The sequence below is a fragment of the Nerophis ophidion genome, linkage group LG22, assembly GCF_033978795.1.
Source record: "Nerophis ophidion isolate RoL-2023_Sa linkage group LG22, RoL_Noph_v1.0, whole genome shotgun sequence".
In the NCBI taxonomy this organism is placed as follows: Eukaryota; Metazoa; Chordata; class Actinopteri; order Syngnathiformes; family Syngnathidae; genus Nerophis; species Nerophis ophidion.
In genome coordinates this window covers 10,193,606-10,216,714 of record NC_084632.1, presented here as the reverse complement: position 1 = coordinate 10,216,714, position 23,109 = coordinate 10,193,606, and the positions used below count along the sequence as shown (strand labels likewise).

Here is a 23,109-nt window from a genome sequence, read left to right as displayed (position 1 = left end):
TCCTGATGCGGACTATTCTGTTAACTAGCAGTAATTATGTCCTGATACAGACTATTCTGTTAACTAGCAGTAATTATGTCCTGATACAGACTACTCTGTTAACTAGCAGTAATTTTGTCCTGATGCGGACTATTCTGTTAACTAGCAGTAATTATGTCCTGACACAGACTACTCTGTTAACTAGTAGTAATTATGTCCTGATACAGACTATTCTGTTAACTAGCACTAATTATGTCCTGATGCGGACTATTCTGTTAACTAGCAGTAATTATGTCCTGATACAGACTATTCTGTTAACTAGCAGTAATTATGTCCTGATACAGACTATTCTGTTAACTAGCAGTAATTATGTCCTGATGCAGACTATTCTGTTAACTAGCAGTAATTATGTCCTGATACAGACTATTCTGTTAACTAGCAGTAATTATGTCCTGATGCGGACTACTCTGTTAACTAGCACTAATTATGTCCTGATGCGGACTATTCTGTTAACTAGCAGTAATTATGTCCTGATACAGACTATTCTGTTAACTAGCAGTAATTATGTCCTGATACAGACTATTCTGTTAACTAGCAGTAATTATGTCCTGATACAGACTATTCTGTTAACTAGCAGTAATTATGTCCTGATGCGGACTACTCTGTTAACTAGCACTAATTATGTCCTGATGCGGACTATTCTGTTAACTAGCAGTAATTATGTCCTGATACAGACTATTCTGTTAACTAGCAGTAATTATGTCCTGATGCGGACTATTCTGTTAACTAGCAGTAATTATGTCCTGATACAGACTATTCTGTTAACTAGCAGTAATTATGTCCTGATACAGACTATTCTGTTAACTAGCAGTAATTATGTCCTGATACAGACTATTCTGTTAACTAGCAGTAATTATGTCCTGATGCGGACTATTCTGTTAACTAGCACTAATTATGTCCTGATACAGACTATTCTGTTAACTAGCAGTAATTATATCCTGATACAGTCTATTCTGTTAACTAGGACTAATTATGTCCTGATGCAGACTATTCTGTTAACTAGTAGTAATTATATCCTGATACAGACGATTCTGTTAACTTGCAGTAATTATGTCCTGATACAGACTATTCTGTTAACTAGCAGTAATTATGTCCTGATGCGGACTATTCTGTTAACTAGCAGTAATTATGTCCTGACACAGACTATTCTGTTAACTAGCAGTAATTATGTCCTGATGCGGACTATTCTGTTAACTGGCAGTAATTATGTCCTGATACAGACTATTCTGTTAACTAGCAGTAATTATGTCCTGATGCGGACTATTCTGTTAACTAGCAGTATTATGTCCTGATGCGGACTACTCTGTTAACTAGCAGTAATTATGTCCTGATGCGGACTATTCTGTTAACTAGCAGTAATTATGTCCTGATACAGACTACTCTGTTAACTAGCAGTAATTATGTCCTGATACAGACTATTCTGTTAACTAGCAGTAATTATGTCCTGATACAGACTATTCTGTTAACTAGCAGTAATTATGTCCTGATGCAGACTATTCTGTTAACTAGCAGTAATTATGTCCTGACACAGACTATTCTGTTAACTAGCAGTAATTATGTCCTGATGCGGACTATTCTGTTAACTAGCAGTATTATGTCCTGATGCGGACTACTCTGTTAACTAGCAGTAATTATGTCCTGATGCGGACTATTCTGTTAACTAGCAGTAATTATGTCCTGATACAGACTACTCTGTTAACTAGCAGTAATTATGTCCTGATACAGACTATTCTGTTAACTAGCAGTAATTATGTCCTGATGCGGACTATTCTGTTAACTAGCAGTAATTATGTCCTGATACAGACTACTCTGTTAACTTGCAGTAATTATGTCCTGATACAGACTATTCTGTTAACTAGCAGTAATTATGTCCTGATGCGGACTATTCTGTTAACTAGCAGTAATTATGTCCTGACACAGACTATTCTGTTAACTAGCAGTAATTATGTCCTGATACAGACTATTCTGTTAACTAGCAGTAATTATGTCCTGATGCGGACTATTCTGTTAACTAGCCGTATTATGTCCTGATGCGGACTACTCTGTTAACTAGCAGTAATTATGTCCTGATGCGGACTATTCTGTTAACTAGCAGTAATTATGTCCTGATACAGACTACTCTGTTAACTAGCAGTAATTATGTCCTGATACAGACTATTCTGTTAACTAGCAGTAATTATGTCCTGATGCGGACTATTCTGTTAACTAGCAGTAATTATGTCCTGATACAGACTACTCTGTTAACTAGCAGTAATTATGTCCTGATACAGACTATTCTGTTAACTAGCAGTAATTATGTCCTGATGCGGACTATTCTGTTAACTAGCAGTAATTATGTCCTGATACAGACTACTCTGTTAACTAGCAGTAATTATGTCCTGATACAGACTATTCTGTTAACTAGCAGTAATTATGTCCTGATACAGACTACTCTGTTAACTAGCAGTAATTTTGTCCTGATGCGGACTATTCTGTTAACTAGCAGTAATTATGTCCTGATACAGACTACTCTGTTAACTAGTAGTAATTATGTCCTGATACAGACTATTCTGTTAACTAGCAGTAATTATGTCCTGATGCGGACTATTCTGTTAACTAGCAGTAATTATGTCCTGATACAGACTATTCTGTTAACTAGCAGTAATTATGTCCTGATGCGGACTATTCTGTTAACTAGCAGTATTATGTCCTGATGCGGACTACTCTGTTAACTAGCAGTAATTATGTCCTGATGCGGACTATTCTGTTAACTAGCAGTAATTATGTCCTGATACAGACTACTCTGTTAACTAGCAGTAATTATGTCCTGATACAGACTATTCTGTTAACTAGCAGTAATTATGTCCTGATGCGGACTATTCTGTTAACTAGCAGTAATTATGTCCTGATACAGACTATTCTGTTAACTAGCAGTAATTATGTCCTGCTACAGACTACTCTGTTAACTAGCAGTAATTATGTCCTGATGCGGACTATTCTGTTAACTAGCAGTAATTATGTCCTGATACAGACTACTCTGTTAACTAGTAGTAATTATGTCCTGATACAGATTATTCTGTTAACTAGCAGTAATTATGTCCTGATGCGGACTATTCTGTTAACTAGCAGTAATTATGTCCTGATACAGACTATTCTGTTAACTAGCAGTAATTATGTCCTGATGCGGACTATTCTGTTAACTAGCAGTAATTATGTCCTGATACAGACTATTCTGTTAACTAGCAGTAATTATGTCCTGATGCGGACTATTCTGTTAACTAGCAGTAATTATGTCCTGATACAGACTATTCTGTTAACTAGCAGTAATTATGTCCTGATGCGGACTATTCTGTTAACTAGCAGTAATTATGTCCTGATACAGACTATTCTGTTAACTAGCAGTAATTATGTCCTGATACAGACTATTCTGTTAACTAGCAGTAATTATGTCCTGATACAGACTATTCTGTTAACTAGCAGTAAGTATGTCCTGATGCGCACTTTTCTGTTAACTCGCACTAATTATATCCTGATGCGGACTATTCTGTTAACTAGCAGTATTATGTCCTGATGCGGACTATTCTGTTTACTAGCAGTAATTATGTCCTGATGCGGACTATTCTGTTAACTAGCAGTAATTATGTCCTGATGCGGACTATTCTGTTATCTAGCAGTAATTATGTCCTGATGCGGACTATTATGTTAACTAGCAGTAATTATGTCCTGATACAGACTATTCTGTTAACTAGCAGTAATTATGTCCTGATGCGGACTATTCTGTTAACTAGCAGTAATTATGTCCTGATACAGACTATTCTGTTAACTAGCAGTAATTATGTCCTGATGCGGACTATTCTGTTAACTAGCAGTAATTATGTCCTGATGCGGACTTTTCTGTTAACTAGCACTAATTATCTCCTGATGCGGACTATTCTGTTAACTAGCAGTATTATGTCCTGATGCGGACTATTCTGTTTACTAGCAGTAATTATGTCCTGATGCGGACTATTCTGTTAACTAGCAGTAATTATGTCCTGATACAGACTATTCTGTTAACTAGCAGTAATTATGTCCTGATACAGACTATTCTGTTAAATAGCAGTAATTATGTCCTGATACGGACTATTCTGTTAACTACCAGTAATTATGTCCTGATACAGACTATTCTGTTAACTAGCAGTAATTATGTCCTGATGCGGACTATTCTGTTAACTAGCAGTAATTATGTCCTGATACAGACTATTCTGTTAACTAGCAGTAATTATGTCCTGATACAGACTATTCTGTTAACTAGCAGTAATTATGTCCTGATGCGGACTATTCTGTTAACTAGCAGTATTATGTCCTGATGCGGACTACTCTGTTAACTAGCAGTAATTATGTCCTGATGCGGACTATTCTGTTAACTAGCAGTAATTATGTCCTGATACAGACTACTCTGTTAACTAGCAGTAATTATGTCCTGATACAGACTATTCTGTTAACTAGCAGTAATTATGTCCTGATACAGACTATTCTGTTAACTAGCAGTAATTATGTCCTGATACAGACTATTCTGTTAACTAGCAGTAATTATGTCCTGCTACAGACTACTCTGTTAACTAGCAGTAATTATGTCCTGATGCGGACTATTCTGTTAACTAGCAGTAATTATGTCCTGATACAGACTACTCTGTTAACTAGTAGTAATTATGTCCTGATACAGATTATTCTGTTAACTAGCAGTAATTATGTCCTGATGCGGACTATTCTGTTAACTAGCAGTAATTATGTCCTGATACAGACTATTCTGTTAACTAGCAGTAATTATGTCCTGATGCGGACTATTCTGTTAACTAGCAGTAATTATGTCCTGATACAGACTATTCTGTTAACTAGCAGTAATTATGTCCTGATGCGGACTATTCTGTTAACTAGCAGTAATTATGTCCTGATACAGACTATTCTGTTAACTAGCAGTAATTATGTCCTGATGCGGACTATTCTGTTAACTAGCAGTAATTATGTCCTGATACAGACTATTCTGTTAACTAGCAGTAATTATGTCCTGATACAGACTATTCTGTTAACTAGCAGTAATTATGTCCTGATACAGACTATTCTGTTAACTAGCAGTAATTATGTCCTGATACAGACTATTCTGTTAACTAGCAGTAAGTATGTCCTGATGCGCACTTTTCTGTTAACTCGCACTAATTATATCCTGATGCGGACTATTCTGTTAACTAGCAGTATTATGTCCTGATGCGGACTATTCTGTTTACTAGCAGTAATTATGTCCTGATGCGGACTATTCTGTTAACTAGCAGTAATTATGTCCTGATGCGGACTATTCTGTTATCTAGCAGTAATTATGTCCTGATGCGGACTATTATGTTAACTAGCAGTAATTATGTCCTGATACAGACTATTCTGTTAACTAGCAGTAATTATGTCCTGATGCGGACTATTCTGTTAACTACCAGTAATTATGTCCTGATACAGACTATTCTGTTAACTAGCAGTAATTATGTCCTGATGCGGACTATTCTGTTAACTAGCAGTAATTATGTCCTGATGCGGACTTTTCTGTTAACTAGCACTAATTATCTCCTGATGCGGACTATTCTGTTAACTAGCAGTATTATGTCCTGATGCGGACTATTCTGTTTACTAGCAGTAATTATGTCCTGATGCGGACTATTCTGTTAACTAGCAGTAATTATGTCCTGATACAGACTATTCTGTTAACTAGCAGTAATTATGTCCTGATACAGACTATTCTGTTAAATAGCAGTAATTATGTCCTGATACGGACTATTCTGTTAACTACCAGTAATTATGTCCTGATACAGACTATTCTGTTAACTAGCAGTAATTATGTCCTGATGCGGACTATTCTGTTAACTAGCAGTAATTATGTCCTGATACAGACTATTCTGTTAACTAGCAGTAATTATGTCCTGATACAGACTATTCTGTTAACTAGCAGTAATTATGTCCTGATGCGGACTATTCTGTTAACTAGCAGTATTATGTCCTGATGCGGACTACTCTGTTAACTAGCAGTAATTATGTCCTGATGCGGACTATTCTGTTAACTAGCAGTAATTATGTCCTGATACAGACTACTCTGTTAACTAGCAGTAATTATGTCCTGATACAGACTATTCTGTTAACTAGCAGTAATTATGTCCTGATACGGACTATTCTGTTAACTACCAGTAATTATGTCCTGATACAGACTATTCTGTTAACTAGCAGTAATTATGTCCTGATGCGGACTATTCTGTTAACTAGCAGTAATTATGTCCTGATACAGACTACTCTGTTAACTAGCAGTAATTATGTCCTGATACAGACTATTCTGTTAACTAGCAGTAATTATGTCCTGATGCGGACTATTCTCTTAACTAGCAGTAATTATGTCCTGATACAGACTACTCTGTTAACTAGCAGTAATTATGTCCTGATACAGACTATTCTGTTAACTAGCAGTAATTATGTCCTGATACAGACTACTCTGTTAACTAGCAGTAATTATGTCCTGATGCGGACTATTCTGTTAACTAGCAGTAATTATGTCCTGATACAGACTACTCTGTTAACTAGTAGTAATTATGTCCTGATACAGACTATTCTGTTAACTAGCAGTAATTATGTCCTGATGCGGACTATTCTGTTAACTAGGAGTAATTATGTCCTGATACAGACTATTCTGTTAACTAGCAGTAATTATGTCCTGATGCGGACTATTCTGTTAACTAGCAGTATTATGTCCTAATGCGGACTACTCTGTTAACTAGCAGTAATTATGTCCTGATGCGGACTATTCTGTTAACTAGCAGTAATTATGTCCTGATACAGACTACTCTGTTAACTAGCAGTAATTATGTCCTGATACAGACTATTCTGTTAACTAGCAGTAATTATGTCCTGATGCGGACTATTCTGTTAACTAGCAGTAATTATGTCCTGATACAGACTACTCTGTTAACTAGCAGTAATTATGTCCTGATGCGGACTATTCTGTTAACTAGCAGTAATTATGTCCTGATACAGACTACTCTGTTAACTAGTAGTAATTATGTCCTGATACAGACTATTCTGTTAACTAGCAGTAATTATGTCCTGTTGCGGACTATTCTGTTAACTAGCAGTAATTATGTCCTGATGCGGACTATTCTGTTAACTAGCAGTAATTATGTCCTGATACAGACTATTCTGTTAACTAGCAGTAATTATGTCCTGATGCGGACTATTCTGTTAACTAGCAGTAATTATGTCCTGATACAGACTATTCTGTTAACTAGCAGTAATTATGTCCTGATGCGGACTATTCTGTTAACTAGCAGTAATTATGTCCTGATACAGACTATTCTGTTAACTAGCAGTAATTATGTCCTGATACAGACTATTCTGTTAACTAGCAGTAATTATGTCCTGATACAGACTATTCTGTTAACTAGCAGTAAGTATGTCCTGATGCGCACTTTTCTGTTAACTCGCACTAATTATATCCTGATGTGGACTATTCTGTTAACTAGCAGTATTATGTCCTGATGCGGACTATTCTGTTTACTAGCAGTAATTATGTCCTGATGCGGACTATTCTGTTAACTAGCAGTAATTATGTCCTGATGCGGACTATTCTGTTAACTAGCAGTAATTATGTCCTGATGCGGACTATTCTGTTAACTAGCAGTAATTATGTCCTGATACAGACTATTCTGTTAACTAGCAGTAATTATGTCCTGATGCGGACTATTCTGTTAACTAGCAGTAATTATGTCCTGATACAGACTATTCTGTTAACTAGCAGTAATTATGTCCTGATACAGACTATTCTGTTAAATAGCAGTAATTATGTCCTGATACGGACTATTCTGTTAACTACCAGTAATTATGTCCTGATACAGACTATTCTGTTAACTAGCAGTAATTATGTCCTGATGCGGACTATTCTGTTAACTAGCAGTAATTATGTCCTGATGCGGACTTTTCTGTTAACTAGCACTAATTATCTCCTGATGCGGACTATTCTGTTAACTAGCAGTATTATGTCCTGATGCGGACTATTCTGTTTACTAGCAGTAATTATGTCCTGATGCGGACTATTCTGTTAACTAGCAGTAATTATGTCCTGATGCGGACTATTCTGTTAACTAGCAGTAATTATGTCCTGATGCGGACTATTCTGTTAACTAGCAGTATTATGTCCTGATGCGGACTATTCTGTTTACTAGCAGTAATTATGTCCTGATGCGGACTATTCTGTTAACTAGCAGTAATTATGTCCTGATGCGGACTATTCTGTTAACTAGCAGTAATTATGTCCTGATACAGACTATTCTGTTAACTAGCAGTAATTATGTCCTGATGCGGACTATTCTGTTAACTAGCAGTAATTATGTCCTGATACAGACTATTCTCTTAACTAGCAGTAATTATGTCCTGATACAGACTATTCTGTTAACTAGCAGTAAGTATGTCCTGATGCGCACTTTTCTGTTAACTCGCACTAATTATATCCTGATGCGGACTATCCTGTTAACTAGCAGTATTATGTCCTGATGCGGACTATTCTGTTTACTAGCAGTAATTATGTCCTGATGCGGACTATTCTGTTAACTAGCAGTAATTATGTCCTGATGCGGACTATTCTGTTAACTAGCAGTAATTATGTCCTGATGCGGACTATTCTGTTAACTAGCAGTAATTATGTCCTGATACAGACTATTCTGTTAACTAGCAGTAATTATGTCCTGATGCGGACTATTCTGTTAACTAGCAGTAATTATGTCCTGATACAGACTATTCTGTTAACTAGCAGTAATTATGTCCTGATACAGACTATTCTGTTAAATAGCAGTAATTATGTCCTGATACGGACTATTCTGTTAACTACCAGTAATTATGTCCTGATACAGACTATTCTGTTAACTAGCAGTAATTATGTCCTGATGCGGACTATTCTGTTAACTAGCAGTAATTATGTCCTGATGCGGACTTTTCTGTTAACTAGCACTAATTATCTCCTGATGCGGACTATTCTGTTAACTAGCAGTATTATGTCCTGTTGCGGACTATTCTGTTTACTAGCAGTAATTATGTCCTGATGCGGACTATTCTGTTAACTAGCAGTAATTATGTCCTGATACAGACTATTCTGTTAACTAGCAGTAATTATGTCCTGATACAGACTATTCTGTTAAATAGCAGTATTTATGTCCTGATACGGACTATTCTGTTAACTACCAGTAATTATGTCCTGATACAGACTATTCTGTTAACTAGCAGTAATTATGTCCTGATACAGACTATTCTGTTAACTAGCAGTAATTATGTCCTGATACAGACTATTCTGTTAAATAGCAGTAATTATGTCCTGATACGGACTATTCTGTTAACTACCAGTAATTATGTCCTGATACGGACTGTTCTGTTAACTACCAGTAATTATGTCCTGATACAGACTACTCTGTTAACTAGCACAAATTATGTCCTGATGCGGACTATTCTGTTAACTAGCAGTAATTATGTCCTGATGCGGACTATTCTGTTAACTACCAGTAATTATGTCCTGATACGGACTATTCTGTTAACTACCAGTAATTATGTCCTGATACAGACTACTCTGTTAACTAGCACAAATTATGTCCTGATGCGGACTATTCTGTTAACTAGCAGTAATTATGTCCTGATGCGGACTACTCTGTTAACTAGTACTAATTATGTCCTGATGCGGACTATTCTGTTAACTAGCAGTAATATTGCATTGAAAAATACTTGACGTTTCAAACATGAATCAGAACAGTTCTCTGAGTTTATTTCAAAAACAAGGATGGCTTCATCTCTGTCACGCCTGTAAGTTTATGTTTTGGTCAGGTTATGTTTAGTTTTTTTGGACATTTAAGTTCTGTCTTGGCACTTCCTGGTTTGTTTTCGTCTCCATGCCAACTCATTAGTTTTCACCTGTCACGTCACGTCCCTGTTCTCAGCCTCACACCTGTTTTCCCTAATCATCATAGCTACTTAAGTCACTCTTTCTCTTGTCTGCTTTCTGGGATCTTCACACTCGCACGCACCCTACCCATGCTGCACCTGCGTCACGACCTCGATAATCCGCTTCATGCCTTGCTGTTCGTTTTGCTTCACGCCGAGTAAGTTTTGTTTTTCATGCCATAGATAGTATCTTTTGTTAGTGTGTGAATTATATTTATATAGCGCTTTTCTCAAGTGACTCAAAGCGCTTTACCTAGTGACACCCAATATCTAAGTTACATTTAAAGCAGTGTGGGTGGCACCGGGAGCAGGTGGGTAAAGTGTCTTGCCCAAGGACACAACGGCAGTAAATAGGATGGCACAAGCGGGAATCGAACCTGCAACTCTAAAGTTGCTGGCACGGCCACTCTACCAACCGAGCTATGCCGCCCCACGGTTTATTTGTATATAGTCATGCCATTGTGCTGTTTTGATTTAATTTTAGTATAGATTATTATCCGCCACAGAGCGCGTCCTTTTTGTAGTTTGCCTTTGCCTTTTTGTAGTTTGCCTTTTTGTAGTTTGTTTGTTTATTAAATAAATATCATGTACTCACGTCCACGCCTCGCTCGTGCTGATTCTCATCTGCGTCGCAGAAACAATCCACGTCCAATCTATGTTGTGACAATCTCAGCCTTCTTTCACTCACACACACACACTTTCCTTTTCTTTGTGTCTGACTACTCTGCATTTCCCTGGGATGTCCTCCACACACACACACACACACACACACACTTGTCACACAACTTATTGTCCTGATGGACACGACGTAGACACAATCAGCCGTTCACTATCACTGTAACATCTTTCATATTGCATGTGTGCCGCTGTGGTCCACACACAACCTATATTGTGTGCACATCTGGCAACACAAGTCACATGATCATTGTGGCACGAGTGCTGCCGGTACCAGAGCGCTACGGTTCACACAGTGTTCTCTGTCTTGAGGGTCCCGCTAGACCTCAAACCTTCATCTTTAAAGGGGAACATTATCACCAGACCTATGTAAGCGTCAATATATACCTTGATGGTGCAGAAAAAGGACTATATATTTTTTTTTACCGATTTCCGAACTCTAAATGGGTGAATTTTGGCGAATTAAACGCCTTTCTGTTCATCGCTCTGGAGGGGATGACGTCAGAACGTGACGTCGCCGAGGTAATACAGCCGCCATTTTCATTTTCAACCCATTACAAACACCGGGTCTCAGCTCTGTTATTTTCTGTTTTTTCGACTATTTTTTGGAAATTTGGAGACATCATGCCTCGTCGGTGTGTTGTCGGAGGGTGTAACAACACTAACAGGGAGGGATTCAAGTTGCACCACTGGCCCGAAGATGCCAAAGTGTCTGCCGCCAGACCCCCATTGAATGTACCAAAGTGGCTCCACATTTTACCGGCGATGACAGACATGGCACAGAGATGTATGGATAACCTGCAGAGGCATTTGGAATGATAAAGTCAACGAAATCACAAAGGTGAGTTTTGTTGATGTTGACTTATGTGCAAATCAGACATATTTGGTCGCAGCGTGACTGCCAGTTAATCGATGCTAACATGCTATGCTAATCGACGCTAACTTGCTATTTACCGGCGGTGCTAAAACAGACATGGCACAGAGATGCATCGATAACCTGCAGATGCATTTGTAACGATTAAGTCACAGAAATCACAAAGGTGAGTTTTGTTGATGTTGACTGCCAGCTAATCGACGCTAACATGCTATTTACCGGAGGTGCTAAAGCAGACATGGCAAAGAGATGTATGGATAACCTGTAGATGCATTTGCAACTATATTACGTTTCCTTCCACCCACATTTAATGCGAAAAAAACACTTACCAATCCACGGATTTAAGTTGCTCTAGTGTCACAAGATGCGAAAGTCCTGATCGTTTGGTTCGCACATTTTACCGGCGATGCTAACGCAGCTATTCGGCCATGCTATGGCTATGAATAGCGTCAATAGCTATTCGCTGAATAGCTTCAGTTTCTTCTTCAATACTTTAATACTCCAACCATCCGTTTCAATACATGCGTAATCTGTTGAATCGCTTAAGCCGCTGAAATCCGAGTCTGAATCCGAGCTAATGTCGCTATATCTTGCTGTGCTATTCGCCATTGTTTGTTTACATTGGCAGCACTGTATGACGTCACAGGGAAATGGATAGTGGCATCGCAAATAGCGAAAATCAAGCACTTTAAAGCTTTTTTTAGGGATATTCGGAGACCGGTAAAATTTTGAAAAAAAAATTAAAAAAATACAACATGCCACTGGGAACTGATTTTTATTGTTTTTAACCCTTTTGAAATTGTGATAATGTTCCCCTTTAAATGAGATTTGAAGCAGGAGAACCGGTTAGGAAACAGATTCTTGTAAGGTCAGTTCATTGACCACCCATGTGAAATACGAGCATTTGTCAGTCCATGATCCCCTAGGTCAATGGTTCTTAACCTTGTTGGAGGTACCGAACCCCGCCAGTTTCATATGCGCATTCACCGAACCCTTCTTTAGTGAAAAATAAAATGTTTTTTCTTAATTTAATGATGTTACTACATTAAAGAAATACTAATTTCCATTCTGTCCACTAAAGACGCCGAGATCATTATCCATGCGTTTGTTACGTCTCGTTTTGATTACTGTAACGTAATATTTTCGGATCTGCCCATGTCTAGCATTAAAAGATTACAGTTGGTACAAAATGCGACTGCTAGACTTTTGACAAGAACAAGAAAGTTTGATCATGTTACGCCTGTACTGGCTCACCTGCACTGGCTTCCTGTGCACTTAAGATGTGACTTTAAGGTTTTACTACTTACGTATAAAATACTACACGGTCTAGCTCCAGCCTATCTTGCCGATTGTATTGTACCATATGTCCCGGCAAGAAATCTGCGGTCAAAGGACTCCGGCTTATTAGTGATTCCTAAAGCCCAAAAAAAGTCTGCGGACTATAGAGCGTTTTCCGTTCGGTCTCCAGTACTCGGGAATCCCCTCCCGGTAACAGTTCGAGATGCTACCTCAGTAGAAGCATTTAAGTCTCACCTTAAAACTCATTTGTATACTCTAGCCTTTAAATAGACCTCCTTTTTAGACCAGTTGATCTGCCGCTTCTTTTCTTTTTCTCCTATGTCCCCTCCTCCCTTGTGGAGGGGGTCCGGTCCGATGACCATGGATGAAGTACTGGCTGTCCAGAGTCGAGACCCAGGATGGACCGCTCGTCGGGACCCAGGATGGACCGCTCGCCTGTGTATCGGTTGGGGACATCTCTACGCTGCTGATCCGCCTCCGCTTGGGACGGTTTCCTGTGGACGGGACTCTCGCTGCTGTCTTGGATCCGCTTTGAACTGAACTCTCGCGGCTGTGTTGGAGCCACTATGGATTGAACTTTCACAGTATCATGTTAGACCCGCTCGACATCCATTGCTTCCGGTCCCCTAGAGGGGGGGGGGGGTTGCCCACATTTGAGGTCCTCTCCAAGGTTTCTCATAGTCAGCATTGTCACTAGCGTCCCACTGGATGTGAATTCTCCCTCCCGAATGGGTGTGAGTTTTTCTTGCCCTTTTGTGGGTTCTTCCGAGGATGTCGTAGTCATAATGGTTTGTACAGTCCTTTGAGACATTTGTGATTTGGGGCTATATAAATAAACATTGATTGATTGATAATAAAGATATATCTTACAAACAGAAAGTTACAGGAATGTACACGTGATCCCATGTTTACATCTCATTGTGCAACATGTGAATGTTTTACTGGGACCTAAATGCGATATCTGAAAGGGGTACAAATTATTTCCAACCCCACCTTGTACAGAGCTCATGAAAAACAATGTTTTGTTTTTTTTGTCATTGTAAGTGTGCCAAAACACTTCTATTAGAAAATAATCTCATGGAAATGATTGCTGTCATTTGATTATAATAATAAAATATTGAACTTGTTATTTAGTCAGGTTTGGACGGTGGCTCCGTCGAACCCCTGAGGCCGACTGACCGAACCCCTAGGGTTCGATCGAACCCAGGTTAAAGGGGAACATTATCACCAAAACTATCCAAGCGTCAATATATACCTTGATGTTGCAGAAAAAAGACCGTGTATTTTTTTAACCGATTTCCGAACTCTAAATGGGTGAATTTTGGCAAAGTAAACACCTTTCTGTTTATCGGTCTTTTAGCGATGACGTCAGAACGTGACGTCACCGAGGTAACACACCCGCCATATTCATTTTCACATTACAAACACCGGGTCTCAGCTCTGTTATTTTCCGTGTTTTCGACTATTTTTTGGAACCTTGGAGACATCATGCCTCGTCGGTGTGTTGTCGGAGGGTGTAACAACACTAACAGGGAGGGATTCAAGTTGCACCACTGGCAAGAAATCTGCCGCCAGACCCCCATTGAATGTACCAAAGTGTCTTCACATTTGACCGGCGATGCTAAGACAGACATGGCACAGAGATGTATGGATAACCTGCAGATGCATTTGCAACGATTAAGTCAACGAAATCACAAAGGTGAGTTTTGTTGATGTTGTTGACTTATGTGCTAATCAGACATATTTGGTCGCGGCATGACTGCCAGCTAATCGATGCTAACATGCTACGCTAATCGAGGCTAACATGCTATTTACGCCAGCTGTATGTACATTTGAAACTAGATACCCACATTTAATGCGAAACAAACACTTACCAATCGACGGATTTAAGTTGCTCCAGTGTTACAAGATGTGAAAGTCCTGATCGTTTGGTCTGCACATTTTACCGGCGAAGCTAATGCTATGGGCCACTTCATTAGGTACACCCACGCTATAGCCGAATAGCGTCAATAGCTATTCGCTCAATAGCTTCAATTTGTTCTTCAATTTCGTTTTCGCTATCTGCCTCCATACTCCGACAATCTGTTTCAATACATGCCTAATCTGTTGAATCGCTTAAGACGCTGAAATCCGAGTCTGAATCCGAGCTAATGTCGCTATATCTTGCTGTGGTAACCGCCATGTTGTTTGTATTGGCAGCCCTGTATGACGTCACAGGGAAATGGACAGTGGTTTCGAAGATAGCGAAAATAAGGCACTTTAAAGCTTTATTTAGGGATATTCCGGGGCCGGTAAAATTTTGAAAACATTTTCAAAAAATACAACAAGCCACTGGGAACTGATTTTTATTGTTTTTAACCTTTTTGAAATTGTGATAATGTTCCCCTTTAAGAACCACTGTCCTAGGATGTGTAATTGTGTGCGTGTGTGTGTGTGTGTGTGTGTGTGTGTGTTTTTGACTATCATCTTTCAGTGGTTTTTGCACAGGAATGCAAAGAGTGTCTGAAGTAATATCCACAGCGGATGAAAGGGAAACCAATGCTAGTTGTGAGGAGTCCAGCTGTGGAATAACAGAGCTTGTAGCTGACAAAAGAGCTTTGACGGAAGAAAAGTAGATTCAGTAAAGTTTTACCATGAACAAAAAACTGCTTGTGCTTCTCTGACTCCTGAAGGCAAGTTTTCTTTTACCCCGTCAGTGGACTAGAGAGAGTATTATCTAACCGCCCATAAGTGTGTGTGTGTGTGTGCGTGTGTGTGTGTGTGTGTGTGTGTGTGTGTGTGTGTGTGTGTGTGTGTGTGTGTGTGTGTGTGTGTGTGTGTGAGCTCACATCCGCAGCTTTCTTTTCCGACAGTTCCAGTTTTTCCTGAGCGTCCTTCAGGCCCTCGGAGAACTTATCTAATTCATCCTCCGTCTGCTTCATCTTCTTCTGGAGGTCCATCAGCTCTTCTTCCAGCTGAACAGGGAGACAAAAAAATAATGATAATAATGAATATAGTATCAAAGTAGAAACCTTGTTATACACACACAAACACACACACACACACACACACACTCCCTTTTTAGACCAGTTGATCTGCCGTTTCTTTTCTTTTTCTCCTATGTCCCACTCTCCCTTGTGGAGGGGGTCCGGTCCGATCCGGTGGCCATGTACTGCTCGCCTGTGTATCGGCTGGGGACATCTCTGCGCTGCTGATCCGCCTCCGCTTGGGATGGTTTCCTGCTGGCTCCGCTGTGAACGGGACTCTCGCTGCTGTGTTGGATCCGCTTTGGACTGGACTCTCGCGACTGTGTTGGATCCATTATGGATTGAACTTTCACAGTATCATGTTGGACCCGCTCGACATCCATTGCTTTCCTCCTCTCCAAGGTTCTCATAGTCATCATTGTCACCGACGTCCCACTGGGTGTGAGTTTTCCTATGTGGGCCTACCGAGGATGTCGTAGTGGTTTGTGCAGCCCTTTGAGACACTAGTGATTTAGGGCTATATAAGTAAACATTGATTGATTGATTTTTCCTGTTACATACTTTACATTTAATACAGAGCATTACTGAAAGACAAAACAGAAGCAAAAGTTTGGACACATCTTCTCCTCGTTGAATGCAATGTTTTCTTTATGTTCATGACTATTTACATCAGGGGTGTCAAACTCAAATACAGAGCGGGCCAAAATTTAAAACTGAACAAAGCCGCGGGCCGAGGTTGAACAAATTAAACCCTTTAATAGGGACCCAAACAAGTTTTGCATTGAATATTGACCAAGCAAGGCTTATATAACTTTATAGCGACATGCAAAATCCAGTTTTAAATAATAATCATTTAAAAATATCAATGGCATATCAAATAAATTAAAAATACAAATTGAATGCCTCTTTTCGGCAGCGGGTTTGAGTTGGGGCGGGGTTTGGTGGTAGCGGCGGTGTATATTGTAGCTTCCTGGAAGAGTTAGTGATGCAAGGGGTTCTGGGTATTTGTTCGGTTGTGTTTATGTTGTGTTACGGTGCGGATGTTCTCCCGAAATGTGTTTGTCATTCTTGTTTGCCGTGGGTTCACAGTGTGGCGTATATTTGTAACAGTGTTAAAGTTGTTTATACGGCCACTCTCAGTGTGACCTGTATGGCTGTTGACCAAGTATGCCTTGCATACACTTGTGTGTGTGTATGAGCCGCATATATTATGTGAGTGGGCCGGCACCCTGTTTGTATGGAGGAAAAGCGGACGTGGCGACTTGTAGAGAACGCCAAAGGCAGTGCTTTTACGGGACGCCCCCAATATTATTGTCCGGGTGGAAATCGGGGGAAATTCGGGAGGGGCACTGAACTTCGGGAGTCTCCCAGGAAAATCGGGAGAGTTGACGAGTATGAGTATTAGCGGGGAATGCGGTGTTACATATGCGGTGTTGATATTGCCTCAAGGGCCAAAATGAAATTACACGGCGGGCCATATTTGGCCCGCGGGCCAGAGTTTGACACCCATGATTTACATTGTAGGTTGTCGCAACAAAACTATGAATGAACACGTGTGTCAGGTTCGTCCCTGACAGTTTGGTTATGTTTTAGTTTTTTCCACTGCATTTGTCTTGGTTTCCTCTGTGTGTGTAGTATTTCCTGTCAGCGCTCTTATTTTGTTTGTTTCCTGTGTTTCCCCTCAGCTGTGGCTGATTGGCATCCGGCCACACCTGGTGTCAATCAGCCCACTCCTATTTTAACCTGCCTTCCCATCCAGTCCGTGCTAAATTATTGTCGTTGCTACCTGTCTCTCCTGTCGTGTCAAAGTCATTTTCTACTGGTCGTGTGATTGCGGCGTAGCGGTAAGCTATATTTGGTAGATGTTTCTAGCTTACTGTTTTTTGTTCCCTGCTTCCGATTTGTTTGTCCATAGCCTAGTTTGTTATCCGCCTCGTGCGCACCTTTTGTTTGTACTCTTTGTTTGGTTTTGTTTTAGTGTTTAAATTAAAACCATGTTTTTCTTACTCAATGCCAGCCTCCTTCTCTGCATCTTGGGGTTCGTCACAAACTAACTCTGACAATGTGGAGTTATGTACTTCACAAAAAAATAACTGAAAACAGGTTTTATGTTTTAGTTTCTTCAAAATAGCCACCCTTTGCTCTGATTACTGCTTTGCACACTCTTGGGATTCTCTCCATGAGCTTCAAAAGGTCCTTAGCCTTCCGCAGGGTGTCTATGGAGACGCTGGTGAGGCATCCACACGAGATGCCCCAATAAATAAAAAGGAACATAACTGTACAGTAAACATTCAAATATGTAAACCTGCCAAATGAGTTCTAGTTGTGGGGTAAGTTTAGTGGTGTTCCCCTTGGCAATAAGACAAGTGGTAGATAGATAGCACTTTAAGGATCTATTTATTGGTCTGGTGTTGCATATACAAACACTGCAGGAGATTAAATGAGTTGTAGTACTTTGTCTAAGCCAGGGGTCGGCAACATTTACCACTCAAAGAGCCATTTTGACCCGTTTCACAAAATAAAGAAAATAATGGGAGCCACAAGACTCTTGAAATTTATAATTAAATAACACGGTATACAGAGTTTTCTTTTGCTTTTTGCTATGAATTAATCAGTGGTCTTAGACACGCGGCCCGCAATTAAACATGAAGATTTGATGTTAGTGCGTCCAGTAAGTTTTAAATGAATGCCGCTTATTAGCATCGCGCATACAATTCCTCCTGATTTGTCCGGGAGACTCGCGGGTTACAGAGTGATTATTCCCTCGGACGTCTGCTGAGCAATATCCAGTCAACATAATAAAGGCGTGTTACGATGGCACTATCTTTAGTGCCCTCCACAACTTGTACAAACAGCTTACCAGTCAAGTCACGCGTTTTATGTGGCTTCTGCTGACGCACATAGGCGACTGCAAGGCATTCTTGTTCAACAGCCATACAGGTTACACTGAGGGTTGCTATATAAACAACTTTAACACTGTTACAAATATGCGCCACAGTGTGAATCCACACCAAACAAGAATGACTAACACATTTCGGGAAAACATCCGCACTGTAACGCAACATAAACACAACATAACAAATACCCAGAAACCCATGCAACCCCCCTCCCGCCACCTCCTGCGTCGATTGAGGTGGGCGGTGTGGGGGGGTTGGTGGTAGCGTGGTGTATAATGTAGCCTGGAATAGTCAAGGTTGCATGGGATTCTGGGTATTTGTTATGTTGTGTTTATGTTGTGTTACCATCCATCCATCCATTTTCTACCGCTTATTCCCTTTTGGGGTCACGGGGGGCGCTGGCGCCTATCTCAGCTACAGTCGGGCGGAAGGCGGGGTACACCCTGGACAAGTCGCCACCTCATCGCAGGGCCAACACAGATAGACAGACAACACTCACATTCACACACTAGGGCCAATTTAGTGTTGCCAATCAACCTATCCCCAGGTGCATGTCTTTGGAGGTGGGAGGAAGCCGGAGTACCCGGAGGGAACCCACGCATTCACGGGGAGAACATGCAAACTCCACACAGAAAGATCCCGAATCCTGGATTTGAACCCAGGACTGCAGGACCTTCGTATTGTGAGGCAGACGCACTAACCCCTCTTCCACCGTGAAGCCTATGTTGTGTTACAGTGCGGATAATTTCCCGAAATGTGTTTGTCATTCTTGTTTGGTGTGGGTTCACAGTGTGGCGCATATTAGTAAGAGTGTTAAAGTGGTTTATATCTCAACCCTCAGTGTAACCTGTATGGCTGTTGAACAAGTACGCCTTTCAATCGCTTAAGGATTGTAATCGCGGTTTTACTCAATCCGCGACCGGCCGGCATGCACATAGTGTCGTGTAACAGCGGGCACTACTACATGTGTAAGGAGATGTTATGGGTAATGCCCGCCCTCAATGTGGCTGACCGAGTGAAAATCGCAGTTAGCGTACCTCAGACAATTTTAGGGAAAGGCATTGAGGTCGGAAATCTATCAGATAGATAGATAGATAGATAGATAGATAGATAGATAGATAGATAGATAGATAGATAGATAGATAGTACTTTATTGATCTGGTGTTGCATATAGGAATACTGCAGGAGAGTAATGTGAAAAGTACTTAGAGTACTGACTGTCTTCCCCGTCAAGTAAATATACTTACTTATGTTCAGAGGTGGGTAGAGTAGCCAGAAATTGTACTCAAGTACGAGTACTGTTACTTTAGAGATGTATTACTCAAGTAAAAGTAAGGAGTAGTCACCCAAATATTTACTTGAGTAAAAGTAAAAAGTATGTTGTGAAAAAACTACTCAAGTACTGAGTAACTGATGAGTAACCTGTTCATTTAATGATGACGGCAACAAGTAATGCACAAAAACATAACAATAGCAATGAAAAAATTCAGAGGCAGGAATATCTCTTAAGCAACTAAAACAATAATATATATTAAATAATATATATTTGGTTTTACACTGTATTGAATAAAAATTTGAAAATGAATTTTACCTTTGCAACCTCATTATACTCTTGGCTAAGTTTTATATTCATAAATGTAAGTTTCTCAATATCCGACCTGTTTTTTGTGCCTTTAAAAAAGATTTAGAACTCTACATTAAAACGCTCTACCTCTAACAACCAAAAAGCTGTTAAAAAGATGACGCTGTGTTCCAAATTTAAATTATTTACTGAGATTGAGTGAGCCTATGGCTTATTTGCACTTAGTTTATTTTATTTATATATATTTTTTTGCATTCTATTTTAGTTACTTTGAATTTACAACTGCCTGGCGCTTTTTTGTACTGTTTTTATACTGTTTTGTACTGTTTTAGTACTTACTTTGATTATTATTTTCAAGTGTTAGTAAATGTTGATTTTATAAACAAAGGTTTATAAAAAAAAGTGCATTTAATAATGTGACCACCTGGCTCTGTTTGATTGGTGAAACGGAGTCAAACGTCACCAGTGACTGCATTTGATTGGTGAAACGCGGGCATGTGATGGATCCTACTTTGAGGGTCTTTCTGACAAAACAAAACAAAGCGTGCATTGACAGATCGATAAAAATCTGTAGCGAGTAGCGAGCTGAATGTAGATCCAGTAAAAGTAAAAGTATGTTGCATTAAAACTACTCTTAGAAGTACAATTTATCCCAAAAGTTACTCAAGTAGATGTAACGGAGTAAATGCAGCGCGTTACTACCCACCTCTGCTTATGTTTTAGCGCAGGGGTCGGGAACCTTTTTGGCTGAGGGAGCCAAAAAGCCAAATATTTTAAAATGTATTTCCGTAAGAGCCATTTAATATATTTTTCAACACTAAACACAACTAAACGCGTGCATTTTTAAGTAAGACCAACATTTTTAGAGTATAATAAGTCTCTTATTCTTTTTAAAAACACTGTTATTCTGAAGCTAACCAATAATAAACAAAATCTCATATCTGTTGATCATGTTTTTGTTTGTCCATGTGCTGTTTGTCCTTTGGACTCTTTAAGTTCCTGTTTTTTTCCACTCCCTTGTCTGGTTTCCTTGGTTACTCATTTTGTCCACCTGTTTTTGGTGGACAAACCGCCGCTCACCTGCTTCCCGAGCACTAATCAGAGGCAGTATTTAAGCTCGTCATTGCCAGTCAGTCGCCCTGTGCTGACTTTGCCATAGTTTCGTGCTTCACGCCATGCCAAGTAAGTTTTGTTTGATTTACGTTCTTAGTCTGTTTATGCGTTAGCTTTGTTCTTTAGCCCAACTTGTGCCTCCGCTGTGCGCGATTTTTGTTTGTATATTTTTTTAGTTAAAATCAAATCACGTTTTTACCTAAATGCCATGTGCCGAGTAGTCCGTCTGCCTTCCTGGGAGAACGACCCCGCAGCAAGCTGCAAACCCCACACCCCACCGTGACATAAAATACTTCTTAACATTAATGCGACTTCTTGAACAGGTGCGGTAGAAAACGGATGGATGGATATAAATGCATGAGAATGTTTTATGTTTTGCACGTTATTTTTAGCACTGTGATTACCAGCGAAATTATTCATTACTTATTGTGTTAAGCAATGTCAGGTAAGATTTATCCGAGAGCCAGATGCTATCATCAAAAGAGCAACATCTGGCTCTAGAGCCACAGGTTCCCTACCCCTGTTTTAGCATATGTGCACATTTCTTCTCGAGAAAAACTAACTTATTTTTTCCCAAAGAATGAAGTTTTTCCATCCGGGACAACAGCAATTGAAGATACTAAGGTTTTTTTGCTACGTGTGATTGTGTCTCCAAAAAGGTCACCTGCTTGCATTTGTCCTCGGCCGCCTTCTTGTCCGTCTCGGCCTGCTCCGCCCTGTCGATGGCGTTCTCCTTGTCCAGCTTCAGCATCTGCATCTTCTTCTTGATGGCCTCCATGGTGGCTGGGGGAGATGTGCAAAAGAAAAGACGGGGGAGATGTCGGCGCTGCAGAAGGGAGACTGAAGACCGAGAGAAGCGAGGGCGATGGAGATGCTATAAGGGGGGGCACGGAAAGTGCAACATGCCATACGGGGAGGCATGTAAAGTGCAACACCCTTCACCACTTGCCGCACACCAGCTGACATCTGCCAGACTATCACTTCACATTATCAGGACACTTTCCATGAAGGAGTGGCCATCTTGCACCATCTCCTTATTTGGGGTCGCTGTGCTCCGAGCAGACAAAAAGACCCTGAAGGAGAGCGAAGGAGATTATTTTAAACGCGCCTCTAAGAGCTCGTGAACAAGGGAAAAAGAGATAAAAGATGGGTGTCCAAAGTGCACATTTTTAAATGTATATATTAAAGTTAAAGTACCAATGATTGTCATACACACACTAGGTATCAATCAATCAATCAATGTTTACTTATATAGCCCTAAATCACTAGTGTCTCAAAGGGCTGCACAAACCACAACACAAACTACTACGCATCCTCGGTAGGCCCACATAAGGGCAAGGAAAACTCACACCCAGTGGGACGTCGGTGACAATGATGACTATGAGAACCTTGGAGAGTAGGAAAGCAATGGATGTCGAGCGGGTCTAACATGATACTGTGAAAGTTCAATCCATAGTGGATCCAGCACAGTCGCAAGAGTCCAGTCCAAAGCGGATCCAACACAGCAGTGAGAGTCCCGTTCACAGCGGAGCCAGCAGGAAAACATCCCAAGCGGAGGCGGATCAGCAGCGCAGAGATGTCCCCAGCCGATACACAGGCAAGCAGTACATGGCCACCGGATCGGACCGGACCCCCTCCACAAGGGAGAGTGGGACATAGGAGAAAAAGAAAAGAAACGGCGGATCAACTGGTCGAAAAAGG

At 40.2% G+C, this 23,109-nt stretch overlaps 1 protein-coding gene across 2 annotated transcripts in view; it reads right to left on the bottom strand.

The window, feature by feature from the left end:
* tpm4a (tropomyosin 4a) overlaps window positions 1-22,334 on the bottom strand; it is a 96,452-nt gene extending 74,118 nt beyond the window's left edge. The window contains exons 1-2 of one of the 2 annotated variants that reach the window (XM_061883236.1): window positions 22,073-22,334; window positions 15,679-15,804 (exon numbers count right to left, since the gene is read on the bottom strand). In XM_061883236.1, the coding sequence (XP_061739220.1) occupies window positions 15,679-15,804; window positions 22,073-22,186 (240 nt within the window). In that variant the 5' untranslated portion in view covers window positions 22,187-22,334. The remainder of the gene's footprint in view (window positions 1-15,678; window positions 15,805-22,072) is intronic. The other variant, XM_061883235.1, reaches the window with a different exon arrangement.
* Between the last annotated feature and the right edge of the window lie 775 nt (window positions 22,335-23,109).